At 45.2% G+C, this 24212-nt stretch overlaps 1 protein-coding gene across 1 annotated transcript in view; it reads left to right on the plus strand.

Annotated features, from left to right (window-relative positions):
- Positions 1 to 241: 241 nt before the first annotated feature.
- Positions 242 to 24212, plus strand: part of crn (pre-mRNA splicing factor crn) — a 36748-nt gene continuing 12777 nt past the window's right edge. The window contains exons 1-11 of the mRNA XM_089558460.1: positions 242 to 455; positions 624 to 713; positions 797 to 859; positions 953 to 1044; positions 1391 to 1474; positions 4654 to 4895; positions 10677 to 10855; positions 13222 to 13383; positions 16650 to 16991; positions 21098 to 21244; positions 23554 to 23748. Coding sequence (XP_089414586.1) covers positions 405 to 455; positions 624 to 713; positions 797 to 859; positions 953 to 1044; positions 1391 to 1474; positions 4654 to 4895; positions 10677 to 10855; positions 13222 to 13383; positions 16650 to 16991; positions 21098 to 21244; positions 23554 to 23748 — 1647 coding nt within the window. The 5' untranslated portion in view covers positions 242 to 404. The remainder of the gene's footprint in view (positions 456 to 623; positions 714 to 796; positions 860 to 952; positions 1045 to 1390; positions 1475 to 4653; positions 4896 to 10676; positions 10856 to 13221; positions 13384 to 16649; positions 16992 to 21097; positions 21245 to 23553; positions 23749 to 24212) is intronic.

A 24212-nucleotide genomic window follows, 5' to 3' on the forward strand; every position in this document is an offset into this window, starting at 1 on the left:
TTGTCTAAAATGACTGTTGTCAGGCTTAAAACGCGCAATTAATGCGCGTGAGAAGCTATTGCCCTCTAATGTTTTTTTTTTATTTTTTTAGTTTAAGATAACTTGATGTGTAAGTCAAATTATTTAGCGTTTCTCGTTATTTTCAATTAATAACGCCTTAAGAAATACTAAAGAACCCTACTTATATTATTGTAGACATTTCTAGCTCACTACGCTTAACTTCGCCGCCAGGGCTCGCAGCGTCGCCTCAGTCATGGCGCCTTGCATGCAGTGAGCAGACTGTGCAGAGTTTCGTCGCTTTGACGCTGGCGTAAATGATATTTTTGTTACAACATCGCTGATTCCTTGAAACATCAACGCCTGTGCACATTTATAGCTGTTTATATTTCCATTTACAAGCAACCATGGCTAGTTCAAGCGGAACGAAGCCCCAGAAGATCCCGAAGGTTGCTAAGGTGAGCATTGACGCGCAGTTGCTTTGACATCCTTGTACCTGGATTTCACTCGCTATATATTTTGATACATTTCTTCTAAATATACGAGAACGTTCCAAGCGTGAAGTCTGTTCCCTGACTCCTGTCACGAGTTTTTGTCTCCTGGACCTCAAACGCTTCATTTCTCAGGTCAAGAACAAGACACCGGCTGAGATACAAATCACAGCCGAGCAACTTCTTCGGGAAGCCAAGGAAAGGGACTTGGAGATCCTTCCGCCGGTATGTACCACGAATGTGAATGATTAAGCTTCAACGCATCGCGTTCTAGTCTGTACCGACTCACCCTTTTCTTCGATTTCTAGCCGCCCAAGCAAAAGATCTCCGATCCTGAAGAGCTTGCCGAGTATCAACTCAGGAAACGAAAGGTGAGATTTAAACGTTCAAGAGGCTGTTGAGTGGTCTTTTTAGTTTAAACGACACGCGATCTCTCTGCTGATGCTTCCGTGATTGTTTTGCAGGGCTTTGAGGACAACATCCGCAAGAACCGATCTGTCATCAGCAACTGGGTTAAGTATGCTCAGTGGGAAGAGAGTCAGAAAGAAATACAGAGGTAGGTGTGGTCTAAATCTGTTCTTGTGTGTCTTGACTGCCTCGTGTAGTTTGTTTGAATTCCTAAACTTACTACCAGCAAGGCTAAAGAACGAGTACTGTACTGGGAATCATGGCATAGGTTTGGTCTTTGCCTGTTATATTTAAATGATGCTAAGTTAATGTTAACTTATAAGAATTCGCATCCGGACGCTTACTATTTCGCCCCTACTCAGTTCAGCTTCTGATGTACCACAGATGAAGTGCATTGGGTGACTTGAAGGAAGCCCGGCTGTTGTGCGCTGGATTTTTGTTTCATCACGAAGTGACCACTGGTTGTGAATTTCTCTCTCTGCATTCTTTTTCAGGGCTCGCTCTGTGTATGAGCGTGCTTTGGATGTGGACCACCGAAATGTTACCCTCTGGCTGAAGTATGCAGAGTTGGAAATGAAGTGAGTAATGGTCTCCATTTTTTTTCCACCTTTTTTATCGGAAAGCTCATTTGCTCTCATTTTGCTCATTCGAGCACTTCCATTTGTTCACTAAGCATCTTTGAACTGCGTGAAAGGACCGGGACGAGCAAGGGCAGTCAAACGTAGCGCTGTCAATCAACTGAAATTTGATTCCTAAACAAATAAAATTTCAGCCGATAGTAAGAGCTGCGTTTGTCTTTTCTTTGCTCATTCTGGTCCTTTCGCGGTGTTCAAGGATGCTTAACGCGCACCAACTCGCCCAGTTTTTGGTCGTGCACTTGTATACATTTGGCTCCCCTTATAGCCACTTCTCATTTTTGGGCACTCAAGCAAGCTACTAAGACGTCGCCAGTTTTAATTCACCAGACTTTGAATAACATGACTGCTCGTTGACCATTTAAAGCTGCTGCAGTGAAATTGATCGAGTTGCCTTACCTTAAATAGCCTTGTGCGAAGCCTTGAGTCAAGCAAGCGCGATCATACCCAGTGAAAGAAGGAAAACAGCTTGGAGTTGCTGAAATGACAGGTCGCACCATCCCATAGGTTTGTTTAAAGCATGGAGTGCTTTAAGCTCTAATAGGGTGGTGATGTTTTCAAAACTGTTCTTGGAACTGTATCTCCTTTCTTCATGCCCTGTGCTGTATGTCTTCATGCCTTCAGAAACGCCGTCTATGCAACAGTGTCTTATGACTTATATTTAGGTAAATACATGCACAACAGAAGATATACTTAGATCAAAGTAATGAATAACCTCAAGGTGAAGCACAGTCAAGCCCAAGAAATTCGCTAGTTATTTGGCCACCACAAGTAGGAAGGTGATTTAGACCAAGAAGACAACTTGGCAGGTTTCTCACGGCACCCGTATTGCTACACAGTTCTTGGAAAGGTGGCCGACCATGTGGAAACAGTCTCCTAGCTACCAGTGGCACTTGTGGCATGAAAGGCAAATGTGCACTATATTGTATGCATGGCATGAACAGGGGATAGTATCGACTGTTGCGGAAATAAACGCGCCCCGTAAAATGCTTCTTTCAGCTAAACGGGCACATTGTTCGAGCTCAAATTTCGCATAGAAATGGCATTTGGTCGGCAGAATTGTTTAATACCCCATTTGCTTGGGGTACTTACCTGATTCGAACAGAATAAGTCGGATATTCACATCGTCTGCGGCGACGACGAAGGAAATTAAGCTGCTCTGTCAGCTATCGCACCGGTGGCGCCATCTCGTTTGTTGGTCGTGAACAATCAGCAAAGGAAGGGATTCTGGGGGGTTTGAAGACATTCTTTCAACTGGTTTTTTAATGCTCACAGAAAACTTAGCTTGCTGAAAACTAAGTTTTGCCAAGCTTGTGTGTTTGTGTGTGTATTGTGTGTTTTCTTGTTTCAAATGATGCTTCAGATATTAGAATACATGGATCACTGCTTGGTTTTCGCCTGCGACCAGTGAACAATATATTGTTGAATTTCTTTTTTCATGCTGTTTCGATTTCGGTTTCATAAACCGGGCAATCGCTGGGATGTGTACTTGATGTTTAGGTCACATTCTGCATGAAAAAACAGCCGTATGAATGTTGACACGTAGTTTTAACTCACTACAGCACTTAAACCAGCATGCTTCAATAGCTAGTATTACACCATACGACGCATCAACAGTTATATTGCTGTTTTTTGTGCCTCAGGTGACCTAAACATCAACTACATGTCACAGCCATCGTTCGGTTGAGGAAAATGAAACCAAAACAGCACCAAGAAGAAATTCAGTTATCAGTTATTTAGCGGTTGTCGGCGAATACCACAAGGTGTTCCATGTATACCAACGTCTAGCGTGTCGTTTGAAAGAATAAAACACGCAAGCAAAAATTTAGTGTCTATAGTCCTTTAAGGTGCTAATTTTTGTTATGGTAGTCTGCGGTTGGCACTTTCTCTTTTTTCCGTTTATTTTGTTGCGAAGAAATTCAATTATCAATTATTCATTGGTTGTCGGCGAATACCATGGGGTTCTCCGGGTATACCAATGTCTGGCGCGTCGTTTTGAAAGAGGAAAGCACGCAGGCAAAATTTTGGTGTCTATAGACCTTTAAGGTGTTAATTTTTTATGTGGCAGTCTGCGGTTTGCACTTCCTCTCTTTTTCTGTTGTTTTATTTTTTTTTTTAAGATAAGATAAGAATTGTGTACAAATTGGTTACAGAAATTCAGTATACAGGCGAGGGTCCCAAAGTCAAGCGACTGTCACGGGACCCCCGGTAGATTAATACTAACTTGAATAAAAAACAAGCAGCATCGCTGACAGGTACAATTAGCTGAAAAAACAATTGTAATTTAAATAAGTAATATTTTTATAATGAGAATGAAATAGATTAGCAGGGTGAAAAACAAACAAACAAGCAAAACAAGAATAACAACCCACTATAAATAGTATTGTACAAAATATAGCGTTGTGAAAAGACATATAAAGAAACAATTGAGAATACAAGGATACAGTTGTCAAGACACAAAAAACAAAGTAGAAATTTCTAGCAAATAATTACGGACAAGCATTTTCTAAAGGGAATAGAAGCAGTTCACTCCACATTTTGCTGCAAAAGGAAACTTTTTAAATTCGATTCAAAACATAGACAAAGACATAGGCGATTTTAAACTCGGGGGTAAATTATTCCACAGGGAAATGCATGCAAAATGAGAATGACGTTTTCCATAATTAGTGAAAACTTGGGGAAGCAAGAAATTTTTTTTGAGCTGCAAATCTCGTAGGGTTACAATTTGTCAAAAAACATTTGTCAATAAATTGAAAAGAAAGTGCGTTGTTCATTAATCTAAAAAACATGATGGCTAGGTTGTAATCAAATAAATTTCTAACGGATAAGATATTATATTGACGAAGCAAAGGGATAGCAGTAACAAGGTGTGAACTGCGGGTAATGATACTGTAACGTGGCGGCGAGCCAAAGAACGAGACGTGGTGAACCATGAACAAGAGATGATTTAATGGCCGCTGGCCTAGCGCGAGCGCTCCGTCCCGCGCCACTGCCAGCTTCGTCTTCGTCACAATACGAATAGCCTGAGAGCCCCCTACAAACCAACCACCACCGCCAGGAGTCGTGCAGAAGCATCACCGTTGTGCGCTTTGCGTTGCTCAGAAGACCTGCGGTCCGTGCAGGAATCGCCAGGTGAACCATGCGCGCAACCTGTGGGACCGGGCCGTGTCCATCCTGCCCCGGGTCAAGCAGCTCTGGTACAAGTACACCTACATGGAGGAGATGCTGGGCAACATCGCGGGGGCTCGCCAGGTGTTCGAGCGCTGGATGGAGTGGGAGCCCCACGAGCAGGCCTGGCAGACGTACATCAACTTCGAGCTGCGCTACAAGGAACTCGACCGGGCCAGGCAGATCTACGAACGATATATCCTTTCCTGTTGCCGCCTGTGCAAGTTCCGTGCTTTCATGTTTGGGGTAACACCACAGAGGAAGTGGACCCGGGGTCACCAGCTGTTCTCTTTAACCCTTTCACCGCCACTCCCGAGATAACTCGGGCTACCACATATGCACACCCCCTGCCTCTCCCGAGTTAAGGGGGGACACTGGTCTTGAAAAGAAAATTTTATTGATCTAGCCATAGCAATGAAATTTTCAGGCCACATGTATTTTTGTGCACTGATTCTAGATATGTCATTTAATTTCATGTAGATCAATTTCTTGAGCACTTATGTAACTTTTTATACTAGTATTTTGCAGAGAGTTTTGAAGAAAATTTGCTGCGGGAAACTCGCTGAAATGTATACCATTGGGTTCTCTTGACACCAAGGAATACAATAAGGGTGAAATTGTCTTCCTGCCTATCACAGAACTTAAGTTATAGAGTTTTGAAGCTGTCGCTTGAGAAATGAGAAGGAAAATGTGTATTCCTGTGTGTGAAGTGGCAGCTTCAGTACCCTCTGTGAGAGCCAGGATGATAATTTTACCCTTATTGTATTCCTTGGTGTCAAGAGAACCCAATGGCATACATTTCAGCGAGTTTCCTGCAGCAAATTTTCTTCAAAACTCTCCGCAAAATACTTGCAGAAAAAGTGCAGAAGTGCTCAAGGAATTGTTTTACATGAAATTAATCGACATATCTAGAATCAGCGCACAAAAATACATGTGCCCTGAAAATTTCATAACTATGACTAAATTAATAAAATTTTCTTTTCAAGACCAGTGTCCCCCCTTAACCCTTTCACCGCCACTCCCGAGATAACTCGGGCTACCACATATGCACACCCCCTGCCTCTCCCGAGTTAACTCGTTTTGGCTTTTTAACTCACCCCCTGCCGCTCCCAATAATACTCGTGTAAGAAAAAAAACTATGCAAACATGTAGCGCCATCTATGGAGAGACGCTATAAACGCATAGATCTTGCAGGGTAAATTTTACACAACAGATAGCGTGCATGTTTCCACATCCGAGTCGCTTCGTTTTGGTTTTCGTACAGCAGCCATGTGAGGCAATGTGCCACACTCGTCCGCGCTTTGACGGTCAAAGAAATTCAAAACTGCTTGTGAGTTCGGAGTCCAATGATAATGAGAACGAGGAAGGAGCCCACCTAAGTGCCTTGTCGAGTGATGACAGCAATGAAGTCCCCCTTCCACCGAAAAATCCGCGTAAGAAGAGGAAATCCGACAGGCACAATTGGTGCTGGAAGATATGATTCAGTACAACTAATATCTATAAAATTATCCTGAATAAACATGTCTGCATGACCTGCAGAGCATTTTAGTGCGTTACTAGCAAAAAATTTCCAGGAAACTAGCATGCAAAAAAAAACCCGGCAGGGTGTGGGCAGCTGTGAGTAAAAAAGCCTGGCAGTGAAAGGGTTAACTGCTCCAGTCACAAATTATTATTGTGGTGGCTCAATGGTTATGGCGCTCGGCTGCTGACCCGAAAGACGCAGGTTCGATCCCGGCCGCGGCGGTCGAATTTCGATGGAGGCACAAATTCTAGAGGCCGGCGTACTGTGCGATGTCAGTGCACGTTAAAGAACCCCAGGTGGTCGAAGTTTCTGGAGCCCTCCACTACGGCGTCCCCCATAGCCTGAGTCGCTTTGGGACGTTAAAGGGGCCCAGAAACACAATCTTAGTTAACTGTTTTGCCTGTTGATTGCATACAGTGAGTTATAATGGTGCTATTAGCGTCGGTAATACCGCGTATATTCCGTTTTTTAATATTTTAATGTCCTCCCAAAAACAACTTCATGGCTCTGATGGTGTCGCCACACAGTGGCGGGTTTTTAGCAGCGGATATGACATCACCTGGCGCGAGCTTGATGATCGGACAAACAGTAAATATACTGCAAATTGTGTGAATAAATAGAGACACATTTTGTCACCTGTCTGCGTTTTATATTAGATCAACAAAAACAACTTGTTTGTCTTAGATAAAAGCCCTGCAAAGCAAGTAAAATAAAAATACACCACCAGGGGCGCTCTGGCATGGAAACGACGCTGCTAGCCTCAGCAAGAACGAGTTACAGAGAGCAGGCAACCATGGAATACAAACTTCCGCGACGTGCTCTGGCTGGCTGTTTTGATTGGTTGCGCCAGGTGCCGTCATTGGGAGAGCGAAATAGGAGTGGGAAGCCCCGCCAAAATCGAGTTGAGGGCAGCGTTTTGTTTGCTTGTATTTTCAAATTTCTTCACTGAATAACTCCCGTTCCTGTGCATCGATTCCTGTAATTCTTTTTAAGTCAGCATCTGTGTGACATAAAGAACCCACCTGAAGTATAGCCGGTATTCCCCCAAGCAGTGTTTTGCAGCCCCTTTAAGCCCCCATAAACCACAGTGGAAAGGAGCATTTTAAAATTTTCAGGAGTTTGAAGAGGAACACGCCAATATTGCACACACAAAATTTTTAATTGCCCGGGCCGTTAATTATGCAAAATACTGTCCAAACTCTGACTTAACTTTGCTTTTAATGTCTAAATTATACTCAATCCTGTCATAAGAAGCCGTCATGTAAACAAGTCAGCTGGTATTAGGCCTTTTAAAGCGCTCGTGCATACAAAACAAGCGCACGAAAACGCATGCTCACCAGAGCTACTGTAAAGAACATGGAGGCATCTATCTTTTAAGGCAGTTTTTTGCATTGTTTTCCTGCTTTGTAGTGAGAAGGTTCCATCCAACTTGTCGCAAATTGCAAAGGGCTCCAAATGCGGGCTCCACACATTTGCAGCTTCTTACACCCCGTGAGTAGTAAAAACCAACGCCGCACAAGCTACATGCACCCATGGAAACAGTGTGGCTGAACAATGTAATTTCAGTGTTAGCGAAGCTAGGTTTGCTTTGAATTGATTCTGACCTCCTGGAAGTCTGGGCAGAAATGGGGAGTATAACGAAAAGGGGTTCACCTTAAAGGGACACTGAGGAGAGCACTATTAATATTTTTTTTATAGTAAAATTCGATAGTTCGGCATGTCACGGCTTTGTTGCCACTTGGCCGGCAGCGAAAGATGCATTTATTTCTAAGAAATTTGGATTCGAAGTTGAAAAAGTTTTTCCCGCCGCTCTGATTCAAACTTGGGATTCTCCTATGACGACACAGGACTAAGTGATGTGAAACATGACGTGCGCATGACGTACCGCAGACTCCGTGATTTCTGGCGGCCAGCAGTGCGGCCTAGCAGCAGCCAAAAAGAAAGCTACCGCCGGCCGCACGTTGAAGGCATTTATCGGCTATTGCGGCCATCGCTACAGTCGCTTCGATTACGTTTGCACTGGCGTTTTGCCAGCGTTACGATGGATCTCGTTCTCGAAGTCTTCAACGAAGTTCTCGCAAATAGACACCTTTAGCATACCGTGTACCTTGGTACCGCTAGCGGAATACCGGGAGCCCGCCTACCGCCGGAAAACAGGCGCTGATATGTCCCGATGCTTCAGGAGCGTGCGTAGCTGCCAGGCACGTGGCGCCATCTGGCAACGTCAAGGACATTTGCACATGCATTGGCTGTGCCTCAGGGATTTGTGGCTTCTCGGGTCCTAGAGTTGCTAGAACCATTGGTTCTAGCAACACTGCTTTGTCCTATGATGTCATCACGCTTGTACTTGCGAGTTTGGCCTGTGGCGGCGATACCTGTATTTTGGTTCTTGCTCTTTTCTACGCTACAAGAGCTTTGTTGTCAGTATGAGTGGCGTTTTTGTAATCAGGAGCTGGTATTCTGTCGATACAAGCCAACTTCAATTTCTCCTCAGTGTCCCTTTAAGTTGAGGACCACAGAGCAAGCTATGGAAAGGAAAATGATAGGTGTAACGTTAAGAGATCGGAAGTGGGCGGAGTGGGTGAGGGAACAAACGCGGGTTAATGGCATCCTAGTCGAAATCAAGAGGTAGAAATTGGTTTGGGCAGGGCATGTAATGTGAAGTCAAGATAACCGCTGGTCCTTAAGGGTAACGGAGTGGATTCCAAGAAAAGGCAAACATGACGGGGGGTGGCAGAAAGTTATCTGGGCAGATGAGGTTAAGAAGTCTGCGGGAATATGGTGGCCGCAGCTGGCAAAGAACAGCGTTAATTGAGAGATATAAGAAGGGCCTTTGCCCTGCAGTGGGTGTAGTCAGGCTGATGATGATGATGACCTGGAGTTGTTTAGTGTGCACTGGTCTCTGTACGCAGACATTTCTGCATTTCATCTCCGTTGAGACGCGGCAGCTGTGGCCGAGAGTGAAATTTTCGAACTAGAGCTCAGCGGCAGAGTGCCATGCCCAGCGAGCTTTCATTGCATTGTAGGTGCTCTATAGAAAAGAAGACAGTTGTGTGTGAGTTGGTGCAAATTCATTTCCAAGAGGCGGCAAAAGTCTGGAGGGCACTTTAAGCAGTCCAAATGCTGCATATCCCCTGTGTCTCATATTGATTAGTGTTTGTGCTGTGTTTTCTGAAAATGGTTTAAAGCCACTTTCTTTTATGCGAAGCATACTACTTTAGCTACCACTTCAGCCCTTCACCGTGGTTATGCGCCTCCAAATCGTGTGATACATGACGTCACACCACGTGACACGATGACGTCACGACAGTAGAGAAACGGGGGCCCACCTCGCGCCGTCGCTGTGGTTGTGCGCCTCCAAATCACGTGATACATGACGTCACACCACGTGACACGATGACGTCACGACAGTGGAGAAACGGGGGCCCACCTCGCGCCGTCGCTGTGGTTGTGCGCCTCCAAATTACGCGACACGATGATGCTTCGCATTCTCCAGGCTTAACCAAGTTAAGCCTCAGCCATTTTTTTTTTTTCTTTTTCAACAGGTGTGCCACAAGGCATAGGTGTAGAAGGGGGAAAGGGGGTATAGGGGAGAGTTGAAAGGATTGCAGGCGTATTTTTGCTGTGGAAGCCTCAAAGTTTGTTGATGTAGTGACTTCCCATTGTCCACTTATGCCTTGTTGTCTGTTCTCTGGGAAATCAGTCTTCCCTGAATTCTCCTGAAGAGCTTTGTGGAAAAGTTGATTATTTTTTACTGTTCTGCAATTTCCTACCAGTTCACGAGCAAGCGATGAAGTCCTGTAGCTCACACTGATTGTGCAGCTGTCTTTCGTGGCGCATTAACACATTGATGATGTTTAGTGCCATTCTCGAAGGTCCTTCTTTGCCATGAAAGAAAACGCTGGAGAAACAACTTTTAATTTGTGCTTTCTTTTTTGTTTTTATTGTTTCACAGTCCTCAATATGGTCCTTAATATTATAGCACAGTGAGCATGTCAGTTCAAAATGTTTCTTCTGCTTGTGTCATTGAAAACCTTTTAATGTGCCGCCGCGGTGGCTCAGTGGTTATGGTGCTCGGCTGCTGACCCAAAAGACGCGGGTTCGATCCCGGCCGCGGCGGCTGGAATTTCTTTGGAGGAGAAATTCTAGAGGCCCGTGTACTGTGCGATGTCAGTGCACGTTAAAGAACCCCAGGTGGTCGAAATTTCCGGAGCCCTCCACTACGGCGTCTCTCATAGCCTTAGTCGCTTTGGGACGTTAAACCCCATAAACCAAACCAAACCAAAACCTTTTAATGTGTATTCTTGTTGTCATTTTTTCTTCGCTGTTATTTACAAAATCAGAAAGTATTCATTGTGACTGAGAGTGTGCTCGTGCAGAAAGTGTTTATTCTCATGCTGCTGTCTGACAGCGCGCAAAGCTTTGTTGCTGTGGGATCCTTAACGCTGTGTGCACTTGTGATGGTCCATCCGGACGTCCGCCACTGGATCAAGTATGCCAAGTTTGAAGAGCACAATGGCTACATCTCCAACGCACGGCGCATCTACGAGCGTGCCGTCGAGTTCTTTGGCGAGGATTACATGGACGAGAGGCTGTTTGTTGCCTTTGCCAAGTTCGAGGAGAACCAACGGGAGGTGAGTGTAGCAGTTTGTTCATTCAAGAGATCCCTAAGAGCCCTCGTAGAAGGGTATTGCAGAAGGCAGTGGGGTGGGGGCTCATAGTTATATGTACGCCGCCGCGGTGGCTCAGTGGTTATGGTGCTCGACTGCTGACCCAAAAGACGCGGGTTCGATCCCGGCCGCGGCGGCTAGAATTTCTTTGGAGGAGAAATTCTAGAGGCCCGTGTGCTGTGCGATGTCAGTGCAGGTTAAAGAACCCCAGGTGGTGGAAATTTCCGGAGCCCTCCACTACGGCGTCTCTCATAGCCTGAGTCGCTTTGGGACGTTAAACCCCATAAACCAAACCAAACTATAGTTATATGTACTGTTCCCCATAAAAATTAAATTTCCCGTAACCATCGCTTATAGGCATGCGAGGGAAAGTGGAGAGTTGGGAACAAGGCAATGAAAGTAATTTTAAAAATGGATTATAACACTTGATAAATTGCAGTATGTTGCTGTATCAGCATATCGCAAGTTCTCCATTTTCTGAAAAGGAGGCATAGCCTTGAAAAAAGTGCAATTTATTTTCAGAAATTCAAAGAAAAGTCATACTAGTGCAGTGCAGTAACTGGCAGAATGAATTGGTGATCTAAAGTTAAAACTTTTCGTGTGCACGGGTTGTAACATGTGCGCCAGTCTTCTCTGGGCGCCATTTTTTAAATTCGACCCTATCAACTACATTGTGATTCGGCAAGAAAAAAAAATAATTTTTGCGCATTGTCGTAAGGAAACCAGCGCACGTGATGGGAAATGTGATTTTTAAGTTGATGTGAAATGTTTTAACCTTTATAACACGTAATAGGTAGTGAATTTGCCTGGTATCCTACTATGTAGGCCTGCTCAGAAGTCGGTGTCCAGAAAGATATTGCCACCAGTGAAGGGACAGTTGTCAGTTGTTAAATTAAATAAACATTTTTAATTTTTTCACATTTCTGAAGTTTCGGCATATATGGGTTAAAGTCAGGCTGTCTCAAGTGGACGTCCTTAGATGCACACCGAGCACTGTAGTTGGTGTGCAGTACAACACAAAAATTGTAGAATTATTTATTAATGATCATTAGTAGTGTGGGGTTTAAATGGGGGAGATAAACCCGTTCTCCCCTTTTAACCGTGGCTGACGCAGTTCAAAACCGCGCGGACCCCACCCCGTGGTCGCGTACGCTACCGAGCGCACGCCGATCACGGCGGGCCTTGCTCTGCGCGAACAAAGGAACGACACACTGGCTGACACAAACAAGGCATTTATTGCTATAACAACAATAACGCCAGCTAGCAACAAAATACGCTGAGGAATCGAGGATGTCCGACTCACCAGCAAGGTTACGAGCGAATGTTCGCCCACGCTAGGGCAGAGGGAATATCTCCGAGGCCGGACAGGACGAGCTGAGGGGAACACGTTTCCACACGAGGACGCCCGCGGCGAAGAGCGGAGCTTTGCGCGTGAACGTCCAACACGCTTCCCTGTCCCAGGGAGAAGAGAGCCAGCTATCCCTCGCGCGCGCGCAGCAAAATGCCATCCGTGGCGCTGGTGTCGCTGCGACGCGAGCGCCCTCCCCTGTTAGTTAAAAGTAACCGAACCGAGAGGAGTGCTTTTCGGGGGGAGCTAACAACAGTGGGGTGTGCAATGCGGGAAAGCGAACGCAGGGGACGAAGGCGTCCCCACAGTAGCCTGTGAGTTAACATTACCAGCAGTTTGCAGGTGCCTCTGTGTTCAGTGTTTCACTACTTTAAACTGTCGGATGACTGGCTTACTCATAATAGTTTTACACTCCAGCTGTAGGATCGGTGCATCATTCTTTCTTCATGCTTATCTATGTCTGTGGCGTAGGCTGTCTCTCTTTTTCTGTAGTTAAATAAGCTAAAGATGCAGTGTTAGTGCGAGGTAGGGATAGTCTTTTACAAGCCATTTCACACTTACTCCATGTGCTTCACTTCCATGTGTTTATTCTGTGTGTACAGTCGCTCTTGGTATGACCTGCAACGTGTCGGCAGCCATCGTGGTGCGATTTGCACTTAGAGCAGTTAAATGCTCCGCGAACCCACTGCGCAAAGCTCTCCTCTTTTAACCGGAAACTATATGAATAGTTTTTTACCACCACCCAGCTCTCACTGTTTAGTGAAGGACGCTCTGGCTTTATCTTGCATGTTGCAAGTCATACTGAACGCGACTGTATATGTGTACCGCCTTTTGATAGGAGTGTTTTTTTTTTTTTACTTTTTTGAACTGCATTGACAGTGACAATGACTGGGGGATGAGTGTTGTGCAACGACAGAATTGTAGCTTCTCACTCTGGACCGTTGTGTAAAAGCCAAGTTGGTTTCCCGTATTCCGTTTCCAGCATGACCGTGTGCGGGTGATCTACAAGTACGCTCTGGACCACATCCCGAAGGAGAAAGCGCAGGAGCTGTTCAAGAACTACACCATCCACGAGAAGAAGTATGGCGACCGGGCGGGCATCGAGGACGTCATCGTCAGCAAGCGCAAGTACCAGTATGAGGAGGTGCGTGTGTGTGTGTGTCAGTGCATCCAGAATTGTTTTGGCCTTTGTGTTGCACGAGTCCCAGTTTGTTTGGAGCTTTACCTGTAAGTCTACCTATTCTCAGAACCTCTCTGGCATCAAGTACAGAAGCACTTGGGTGCCATTGCTGTGTGTTCTCCACTGGGTTGTTTTACCGTGTTAGCTGTTAGTATTAGCTTGCAAGGGTGGAAGAGCGGGCTGTTTGGTAGTTCATCTTGGGGTAAACACAGCCCACTCCTTAGACAAGGATGAAGAAAGACAAGACGATACAGCTCTGTATCGTCTTGTCTTTCTTCGTCCGTGTCTTAGGAGTGCGCTGTGTTTACCCCGAGATAGTATTAGCTCTTGCTCTGGTTTCATGGCATAGGACGTCCACGAATAAGCAGGACTCCCATGACCTTGCAGGATCCCTCATTGCATTTAGAAACTTTTGCATCACTCTCGAGAATTTGTGAGAATGCTCGATCTCAAGATCAAGAGCAAACACAAACACCCACTTGTGCTGTCACAAGGCTGCTATCGTTAGGCTAAATAATGATCTCCCCGAAAGCTGATAGGTGGTGTGACGATGACCCCATATATTCTGTGTGTCTTTCAACAAAGAATTCAGTTGTCAGTAGCACGTCGTCCTGTCTTCCTTTCTTGCGATTGTTTTTGTGTTGCGCTAACTTTTATCAGAGATTCACCTGAGGATTGAGTTTGTTACAATTTTTTTTTTCTTTTCAATACAAAGCATGCTTTTGTCATCATACCCACACTGCGTGCTCACCTAAGTGCTTTCATAGCATTCGTTCCAAAATGTTGCGGTATGCACTAGTCTAGGAGTGCATGACAGTACATTATGTCTGTTGGCATAAGAACTGTAGTGTTCGATTCGATTTGACAGTTTCCGCCTGTGCCTCACAGTCACATTTTTCAGACACTAGTTTTGTCTAGTAAATAGTTTGGTGGTTAGGATTTTTATGCCTTTACTTCTAAAATATCATGTGCATGCGGTAGAACCACTAGGTAATACTTTTTTTTTATTATTTTAACTCCATTGGGACATTTTGCAGAAATTGTCAGAGTAGTTTAACCTTACCACAAACCGTAGTATGGTGAACTATTGGCTTTAAAAGATTTAATAGTGTATTCACTTGCTGGCATGTAAATTGTTGCTGGGGTCAAAATTGTGTCACTAAGCCAAACAAACTAACTAAATAATTGAGTGTGACAGAGAGGTTATTTCCGACAGCTTTCTTGAAGTGACTTTTTCCTGTATTTGCTGTTATGCTTATGGATGATGCAAAGCTTGGTACGTAGGTTCTGATACTACGCTGGGTATCACTTTGAGACAGCTAAGTCTCCCTAAGAATGCAGATGAAATGAGCATGTATGAACTGACGCCAACCAACAGCACACTACTGTGACGATTTGATGAGTGCAGGCGGCAATGTAGTCGACGAACATTGGCAGTAAACACTGTTCGCTTTCGTATCCACTGTGCATTCGCTGCTGCTTGTGAGCAAAAAACTGACCATGCCATCATCATTTAAGGCACTTCGACCAAAACCTGCCTGTTTTTACAGAGCTAGCTTTTGAGGGGAAGCTTTCCGGCGAAGGCATGTTTGTGTTTATGGTCGTGGCCATCAAAAAGCATGCGTAATAGAGGGCAACAGATGGAGTGCACACTGTTGGGAAAAAGTGAAAAATGTCGTTGAACAGAGTGCAGCAGCGAGTTACACCACCACATAGCGGCTGTAGGGTGTGCTGCGGCACGTAATACTAGTGAGAAGCACAGATATGGTTAGCAAGTCTTGCTGTTCGCTCCAGGAGAAGACCTAATGTGAGCCGCATGAACGAGCTGCATAGAATCATTTCATTGCATTTGCATTTGGGCATAATCATCTTGTTGCATACCAGCTGGTGCTGTATTTTCACATGTACCACTTTGTGTAACTACCGTTTAGGTTTTTATGTGTCATATGCTTGAATTGTTTCTTCATTTTTCATTCTTTCTTGCAGTGTAATGTAGATCAGTTACTGCACTTCTCGAATAGTTTTGATGCTCTTGGAATGTGTTTTGGGGTGAATTAAATTTCAACCAAGGTGGGATTACTGCAGGAAATTATTTCACGTCCCTGAAATGTATCATTGGCTTAGTGACGTAGTTGCTGAATTCGTTTGCTGAGGGTGCTAAAATGGTGTGGTCTCATTGCAAGTACAAATTAGTTTCATGTGCGTAATAACGACTTTTAGTTTTCACCAACACATCTAACATGTTATGATAGTTATTATTGGTTGACTTGTTAATGAGGGTTTTAGTATGGCCTATGGCTTTTACGGGTTTTCATCAGACTCACCAACTCTCTGCATCACACAAGAGGTGCTGGCATTGTTAATCAGAACACTTTCACTTAGTTAGTACTTTGGAATGTCGCTTAATGAGAGTGCAGTGTACAGGTGTAAAAAAAAAAAAACTTCCTGTCACTTTTTGTTAAATCACTGTAGTTTGATACAACTTAAGAACAAAGCGACTTATTCCTGTCAAAGAACTCCCCTTCCAGCCAATGGCGTCGGCCGATTCTCATGACCCTGCTAGGGTGACAATGCACAGAGGAGACTATTCCCGACCATGGAGGGAGGGGACTGCCTCATTCTATCTGCCACTCCCCAACGCCATTGGCTGGAAAGGGGATCTATTGGCGGGGAAAAGTCACTTTGTTCTGGAGTTGTATCCGACTATAGACTCGCTTTTTTCCTCTCCACGTGCACATACTACTTGGAGTCTCTCTTGTTGTGCGGGGAACATGCTTCGTGGGTGTGATTGAGGTATTATCCAGAAGATACATTCATCATCATCATCAGCTTGACTGCGCCCACTGCAGGGCAAAGGCTTCTCCAATGTCTCTCCAATTAACCCTGTCCTTTGCCACCTGCGGCCACCGTAGCCCCGCAAACTTCTCCTTAATCTCATCCGCCCACCTAACTTTCTGCCGCGCTCTTATACGTTTGCTTTCTCTTGGAATCCAGTCTGTTGCTCGTAAAGACCATCAGTCGTCTTACCTTCGCATGACATTGCCCTGCCCAAGCCCATTTCTTCCTGTTGATCTCAGCTAGGTTGTCATTAACCTGTGTTTGTACATTGCAAGTGTTAATTTTGTTTCCATCTTTGGTATGTGTGAAAGTGCTTTAAGTTGTCTGGGATTACAATAAAAAGAAAGAAAAGAGAAGTGACGGTGAGGTTGGTGGCCATGTGCTGTGTGTAGCAAATCAAGGAGAACCCGCTCAACTACGATGCCTGGTTCGACTACCTGCGGCTCATGGAGAGTGAGGGCAACGTGGAGGCCACGCGCGAGACCTACGAGCGGGCCATCGCCAACGTGCCGCCCTCGCGGCTCAAGCGGCTGTGGCGCCGCTACATCTACCTGTGGATCAACTACGCCCTCTACGAGGAGCTGGAGGCCGGTGACGCGGAGCGCACTCGCGAGGTGTACCGGGCCTGCCTGCGCCTCCTGCCCCACAAGACGTTCACCTTCGCCAAGGTGTGGCTGCTGGCTGCCTACTTCGAGGTGCGCCAGAAGGACCTGCCGGCCGCCCGCAAGCTCCTGGTGAGCAACGGACTGCGTGGTCACTCACTTGGGGGGCTGTGTTACCCGCCGTGGTGGCTCAGTGGTTAAGGTGCTCGGCTGTTCACCCGAAACACGCGGGTTCGATCCCGGCCGCGGCAGCTGGATTTCGATGGAGGCGAAATTCCAGAGGCCCATGTGCTGTGCGATGTCAGCGCACGTTAACGAATCCCAGGTGGTCGAAATTTCCGGAGCCCTTCACTACGCCGCCCCTCATAGCCTTAGTCACTTTGGGGCATTAAACCCTAATAAACCAAACCAAAGAGCTGTGTTGCTTTGGTAGAGGAAGTCTTACGTGACTGAAGCACAAAGAGACATGCATGTACAAGAGTTGAATGCACAACATTGTGCTCAATGTCTTTTGACTTGTCCACATATAGACACAGTTGTGTCTACAACGTTGGGCACAGCATTGCTTCTGACATCATACAGTTTCTTTTGGCCCTGCAATCATGTTATGCAACAGTAACTAGCCCTTCAAGCCATTATTGCCCAAGTCTTCAAGGAAGTTGAAATATTACTCCAGGTGAAGACACAACTTTGAGTGGTGCCTAACGTCACTAAGACTTTGATGCTGGCTGGAGTTGCTCCTGTTTATATCGAACATGTCAGAAATCACAAAATAGTTTGGTGGAGTAAAAGCTTGTTAATTTGAATATCTAGATAATTCGAACTGCCGGCTCAGTTCCACCTAACACCCATGTAAGTCTGCGGCACCACACACTCACTAATTCAGATGTTATGGGTCTCACACCGGTTTAATTCGAACAGGCTCCCACAAGGAAGGCCGTGTCCAGGTATGCTTGGCTCGGCAAGCGATTGTCCAAATAACTCTACTCAAACCTGAATTCCATGCTGCAGAGATGCTCGCTTACCTCTGATGTGTGCGAAATGGCAGGCGTGATGACGAATGGACGTCCCCATCTTTATGAACAGTCACACCACATGGTTTTGGTTTCGCTTTCCTGAGATTCACACCAGCGCACATCAGTTAGCCAATGAAGCCCTGCCACACGTGCCTTTCGGGTACTGATTGGTGCATCTTGCTGCCATTTTCTGTCCCCTTCGTTTGTTTTTTTTTTTGCCACTTTGGCGCCACTTAGCGTTTCCATCCACATGGTTCTTCCGTCCTTCCAGCACGCAGCAATCGCACACTCGTCTCGTGCCGTTCGCACTTTGTGTGGTGAAGCCTCCTCAAAAGCGACGCTGCTGCTTGTGAGGTATGCCACACAGGTGCGGTGGAGCTCATCTCAAAAGCAAGCAACCATTGCCCAGTCTTTTTCCAAATAAATTTACCTTTATGCAAGCTACTCTTGTTAGTTTTTTAGGGTCGTTCAGTAATTCATACTTTAGGTAATTCAGACATTTTTTTGGTCCCTTGAAGTTGGAATTAACAAGCATTTAGTGTATAGTCAAAATTCGTAGTATAAAATTTAATAATATGGGAGTAATTACTCATTGGCATCCACCCAAGCTCAGCCATACAACTAAACATTTGACGAACACTGTTCCCTCTTCAAGTTAATGATCAATTCGCTCTCGCCCTAACATATGCTTGCCGTCCCAGTTAGCTCAAATGGTAGAGCAACTGCTCCGATGAAGCAACGGTCCTGAGTTCTGACCCCTGACTAGGGCGAATTTTTCTTTAACTACGAACTTTCTATGGAAGCTGTATAGCTTTCCTTTGTAGCCATGTGGCTGCGCTCGGGTGGATGTCAATGAGTAATTACTCCCTTATTACAAATCTACTCCGCCTTGGGGGATTCCCCTAAACATTTGACCAATAAAATTTAATGTAAAACGCGCAAGAGAAGCACAGTTTAGTCAGTGAAGGGACGGCAGTTACGCGACCTTTACGAGAAGAAAACAGGCTTTCAAATATTTAGTACCACGTAGAAAGCTTATCCTATGTTCCACGGCAGAGAGTTGTCCTAGGTGGCGTATCAAGCTCTCGCATATCATTATGCAGAAGCGTCATGCTGCTCTTAAATCTCTTTTGTCTGGTGTTGTGTGGTAGTAAGCCTTAGCATGGTACATGAACATGGATTAAGTAATCCTTTTTGCTAGCAGCATCAGGTGTGTACAGTTTTCATAGGGGAAGAGGAAAGGATCTTGGTGCAAGGAAGGAGATCTTCCTCTTACTGGCTTGAGTGGCTCACAAGCCATGGACTCTATGTGGGCTGCGTTGGGCTTGTAAAGCAGTTGTTTTGATGCGCATTTAGCACACCTTTTGGTAGCACAGATAGGCCCCAGACAAGTCTTCGGCAAGAATATATCTGCCTACTCTGGGTCTGAGAAAAGATGAAAAAATAGAAAAGAATGGTGCATCTATGTTAGCTGTTGTAGCTTTGGTTTGGTTTATGGGGGTTTAACGTCCCAAAGCGACTCAGGCTAGGAGGGACACCGTAGTGGGGGGCTCCGGAAATTTCGACCCCCCCGAGGTTCCTTAACGTGCACTGACATTGCACAGTACACGGGCCTCTAGAATATCGCCTCCATCGAAATTCGACCGCCGCGGCTGGGATCGAACCCGCGTCTTTCGGGTCACCAGCCAAGCGCCATAACCACTGAGCCACCGCGGCGGCTGTAGTAGCTTTACCACTTTGCTTTGGACTTCGATCGGACACACATAGACTTGGTGGGGTCGCTTTATCCATACAATTCCACATAGGCTCGTGTATTAAACAAAACCACGTTAAGCTCCATTTGAATGTTAAAAAAAAAAAAAAGTGAGAAAATTTCCTGACACATAACAAATGTTCCAAGAAATTTCCATCCCATTTTTTTGCAGAACAAGTTCTTTTTAATGTGGCACAAAGTTGGTGCAAATTCTTTCTGTAAACGCCGTCAGCAGGGGGATGCAAGAAAGTGGCATACAGGTCTGAATTTTGCGAATGAGCTTTATGCACTAGGTGTTTCCGTTCTTCGCATTCCCATATTCTATGTCAGTGGAGAAAGCATTATATAGCAAAAATGCAAACCATGTTAAGAACCAGCTGAGTGCCGATCAAACGTTGAATTCAGATATTACCCAAAAGGATTTTCAAGTATGCGGATAATGTTTTTTGCTTGCATTCCATGTTGGTGATTTGTATCTGGCATGATGGATTCAAAGCTGTCAAGAGTATGGCCGTATGAGCATAGTATGACAGTTTCCGATAATTTCTTCTATTTCACCACTCCGAACAACATCTTGCTTTCCGGCTGCATTGTTTGCTTACACTTCACCCACGTTGCTTGTCCGACACAAATTTGGCATGTGCACATGCGCAACATGCAGCTGTGCCAGATAAGGACTGGCGCAGCAGCAAGAACTGTGTCAGGTCATTCGGCTTAAAAAAAAAAGCCGTCACTAAGAAAAAAGCGCTCAAAATAACGCGATTACGCAGAGCAGCAAGCAAGTGCTCTTGCTTAGTCTGACGCAGCTACGGCCAGCCCTACAACAAGCCCAGCATGGCTGCCACGGTCGGATCAGTAACTAGATGGCGCTACTTCTCCAACATGATGGGGCCTGTGAGAAAAGGGTCTATACTGCAGTGTTGGACTAGTATGATTCACTTCCAATTTTTATTCCTGTTCAGTAGGGGACTTGCTGAATTCCACAAGTGCACTTTCCCGCATAACAGTGTTGCCCAGGACAAGATAAGTGACCATGCGTTTCTGGCTGAAGCAAAGCAAGAAGGACTAGTTTTTAGCTTGATTCTTCCAAAATACGTTTCGTGCATTCTATTCACACCGTTAGCACTGTCCTGTAGCCTTCGCAGTTTCTTTTTTTTTTTAAAGAAAAGTTGGCCATCTTGTCTTTGGCAACATAGTCATGTGGAAAAGTGCACTTGCGGAATTTGGCATGTCCCCAGTTCCTTCTTCCTTATCTCAACTCGAGGGTTATTATTGTTGACAGGATTCATCGCTTGGCATGGCCCGTGATCATAGGAGTCATCTTACCAATCTAGTGCAGCACTGTTGCCACCCGAAATGGTGTACCGCTGCATGTACAATGTTCTGGCACTGTGTATTGAGAGCAGCGACAACTGTTGTCTCGGCGAGCAGCTCGTTTCCTTCTCCGCTCTCTTTTCCTTTCGCCCCAGGGCACGGCCATCGGACTCTGCCCGAAGGACAAGCTGTTCCGGGGCTACATCGACCTGGAGATACAGTTGAGGGAGTTCGACCGGTGCCGCATCCTCTACCAGAAGTTCATCGAGTTTGCCCCCGAGAACTGCACCACCTGGATGAAGGTCGGTGGAGGGGGGGGCCAGTTGTTGCTGATGCAAAGGCATGTGGTCCGCACTGAAGGGGAAGCAGTGTGCGAACAGAGTAGAGGCAACACTGCTGTCACCGTTGATGCAGGCATATGTGTGCAGGTGCAGTGGAACTGTCCTTCTTTGCCGATGAAACTCAGCTGCTGTATTAAGGGGGGACACTGGTCTTGAAAAGAAAATGTTATTAATTTAGTCATAGTTATGAAATTTTCAGGGCACATGTATTTTTGTGCGCTGATTCTAGATATGTCATTTAATTTCGTGTAAAACAATTCCTTGAGCACTTATGCACTTTTTATGCAAGTATTTTGCGAAGAGTTTTGAATAAAATTTGCTGCGGGAAACTCGCTGAAATGCATGCCATTGGGTTGTCTTGACACCAAGGAATGCAATAAGGGTAAAATTATCATCCTGGCTCTCATAGAACTTGAGTGATAGGGTACTGAAGCTGCTACTTCAGAAACAGGAATACACATCTTTTCTTCTCATTTCTGAAGCGACAACTTCAAAACCCTATAACTCAGGTTCTATGTTAGCCAGGATGATAATTTTACCCTTATTGTATTCTTTGGTATGAAGAGAACCCAATGGCATACATTTCAGCGAGTTTCCCGCAGCAAATTTTCTTCAAAACTCTCCGCAAAATACTAGCATAAAAAGTGCATAAGTGCTCGAGAAATTGTTTTACATGGAATTAAATGACATATTTAGAATCAGCACACAAAAATACACATGCCCTGAAGATTTCTTAACTGTGACTTCATTAATAAAAATTTTTTTTTCAAGACCAGTGTCCCCCCTTAAGAAAGCAAGGATGTGCATGCCATGCCTGCTTGTGGTATGTGCTGCAATGAAAGGTGGTGGCACGGTTCTTGTCTACGGACTGAGTGTTGCCTGCTGTGTGGCACATGGTGCAAGAGTGCGGTGGATACTGATGTTGACACTCACGCAGCCAAGTAGACAAGGTGGCAGGGACGTGAAGCCACTGTAAACACAGGTGAAGGCGCCTTGCTGATTGTGCTAAACAGTGGCAGTAAGTCATGCAAGGGCTTCTAAGCTCTCACGGACTTCAGCATGAATTAAATTCTCAATACATTTATATAAGTGAAATGCGCAACAACTTAGACAGGACACAGAAAGAAACACATACAAGAGTTCACGAGCGCTCGTGAACTGTTGTGTTTCTTTCTGTGTCCTGTCTAAGTTGTTGCGCAATTCACTTATATACCATGCAGAACCAACTAGCCTGACAACACGCACTTCTGCACTGTAGTTCTCAATACATGTATGTGTGCTGCAGCAGCTTGACCGTAGCTTGTGAAAGAGTGCCAAAGGCAGAATGTTGGTGCAGAATTCATGCACCAACTCGCCCCTCAGGCCATTCTTCTGAAGGCAGAATGACATTGTGGGGTAGCGCAGGCTTGAAACCCTCTTAACTTATTAAGGGGGGATGTGGGGATCAGATTGCAAAAATCGCAAAAAAATTTGATTTTTGAAAAGTACACTTTTTGGCATCTCCAACACTGTTTCCATGTCGTACTGAAATATTTCACCCAAAAATAAACTTTAAGCGCTCCAAATAAATATATTTGTTGGCATCTACACATAGACAGTGTGTGCTAGCTTAAAACGTTCAGGCTTGTTTTCTCGAAAGTTTGTTTTGAGCTTAATACCTTGCTCGTGGAAAGCGTAGCACAGCAAAGGGTGCATGGATTTTTACCCCGTTTGTTTTGTTGGGATCACTGAAGTGTGGTCTGCGTCAAGACAGTGTCAGATTTACCATTTTGGCGCACATGTTTTTATTACTTGGTAATTAGAGCATAATATATTCTAGACATAGAAGAAGGTGCATATTGTGTCCTTTTAAAAAAAAAGCGGCGAAATTAAAAAAAAAAAATTAAGACAGTCTTGATTTAGATCACACTTCTTAGTAAATATTAAAAACATTTACAGACCTGTAGCCTTTTTTTTTTTTCAATGCTAGACTTTCCACAAGCAAGCAACGTGTGGACATCGTATAAACAATGATAAAAGGGAACCTACTGGAGGTGTCATTGTGAAACTTTATATCTGATTCTTTGATGCTGTTTTAAGCCAGTCTGCCAAATTTCATCACTCCAAGTCGAAAAATAGAAAAGTTGCCTTCGATCCCCTCATCCCCCCATAAACGTTACACTTGCCAGCCACCGTCCATTGATTCTGTTGCACTTGGCTCCACCTGTGGCGTGTCTGAGCAGAGGCTGACTGCATGAAAAGCCCGAATCTTTGGCGAATGCGGTTGACAGTTTGCAGAGCTGGAGACGATCCTGGGGGATGCGGAGCGGGCCCGGGCCATCTACGAGATCGCCATCAGCCAGCCACGGCTGGACATGCCGGAGGTGATCTGGAAGAGCTACGTCGACTTCGAGATCGAGCAGGAGCAGTACAAGCGGGCTGCACAGCTCTACGAACGCCTGCTCGAGCGCACCCAGCACGTCAAGGTATGCGTGTCGGTTTTCTGCATTATCTACAGTCATCTTTCGTTGTTTTGTTGCGTTTTTATTTTGTTTTGTTTGCTTGTTTATGTCAGTGGCCATCTGATGCCTCTAGCACTGACCCTCTAGGGTGGCTTCATGGCTATGTTTTTCGGGTGCTGAGTCCAAGGGCTGGCCAAGGCAGCCGCATTACATTGGGGACAAAAATTCGAAAACACTCATGTAGTGTGCATTGTCGACGTGCATTAAAGAACCCTGCGTGATCGAACGGAAGCTAGTGCCCTCCACTATGTCCACTCAGTCAGTCAGTCATTTATTCAACTAAACACATGAATTATCCATCATAATCTGTTGGGTCCATAGCCATGGCTAGTTTGGGCCGATAGTTACGCACACTTGGCATCACAAGTACAAATAGTGGAAATGCATCCCAGGCATTGTACAAAAAAGAAAAAGAAACAAACAGAAAA

Source organism: Amblyomma mixtum, chromosome 8 (genome assembly GCF_055824585.1).
Source record: "Amblyomma mixtum isolate Tamu chromosome 8, ASM5582458v1, whole genome shotgun sequence".
NCBI classification, from domain to species: domain Eukaryota; kingdom Metazoa; phylum Arthropoda; class Arachnida; order Ixodida; family Ixodidae; genus Amblyomma; species Amblyomma mixtum.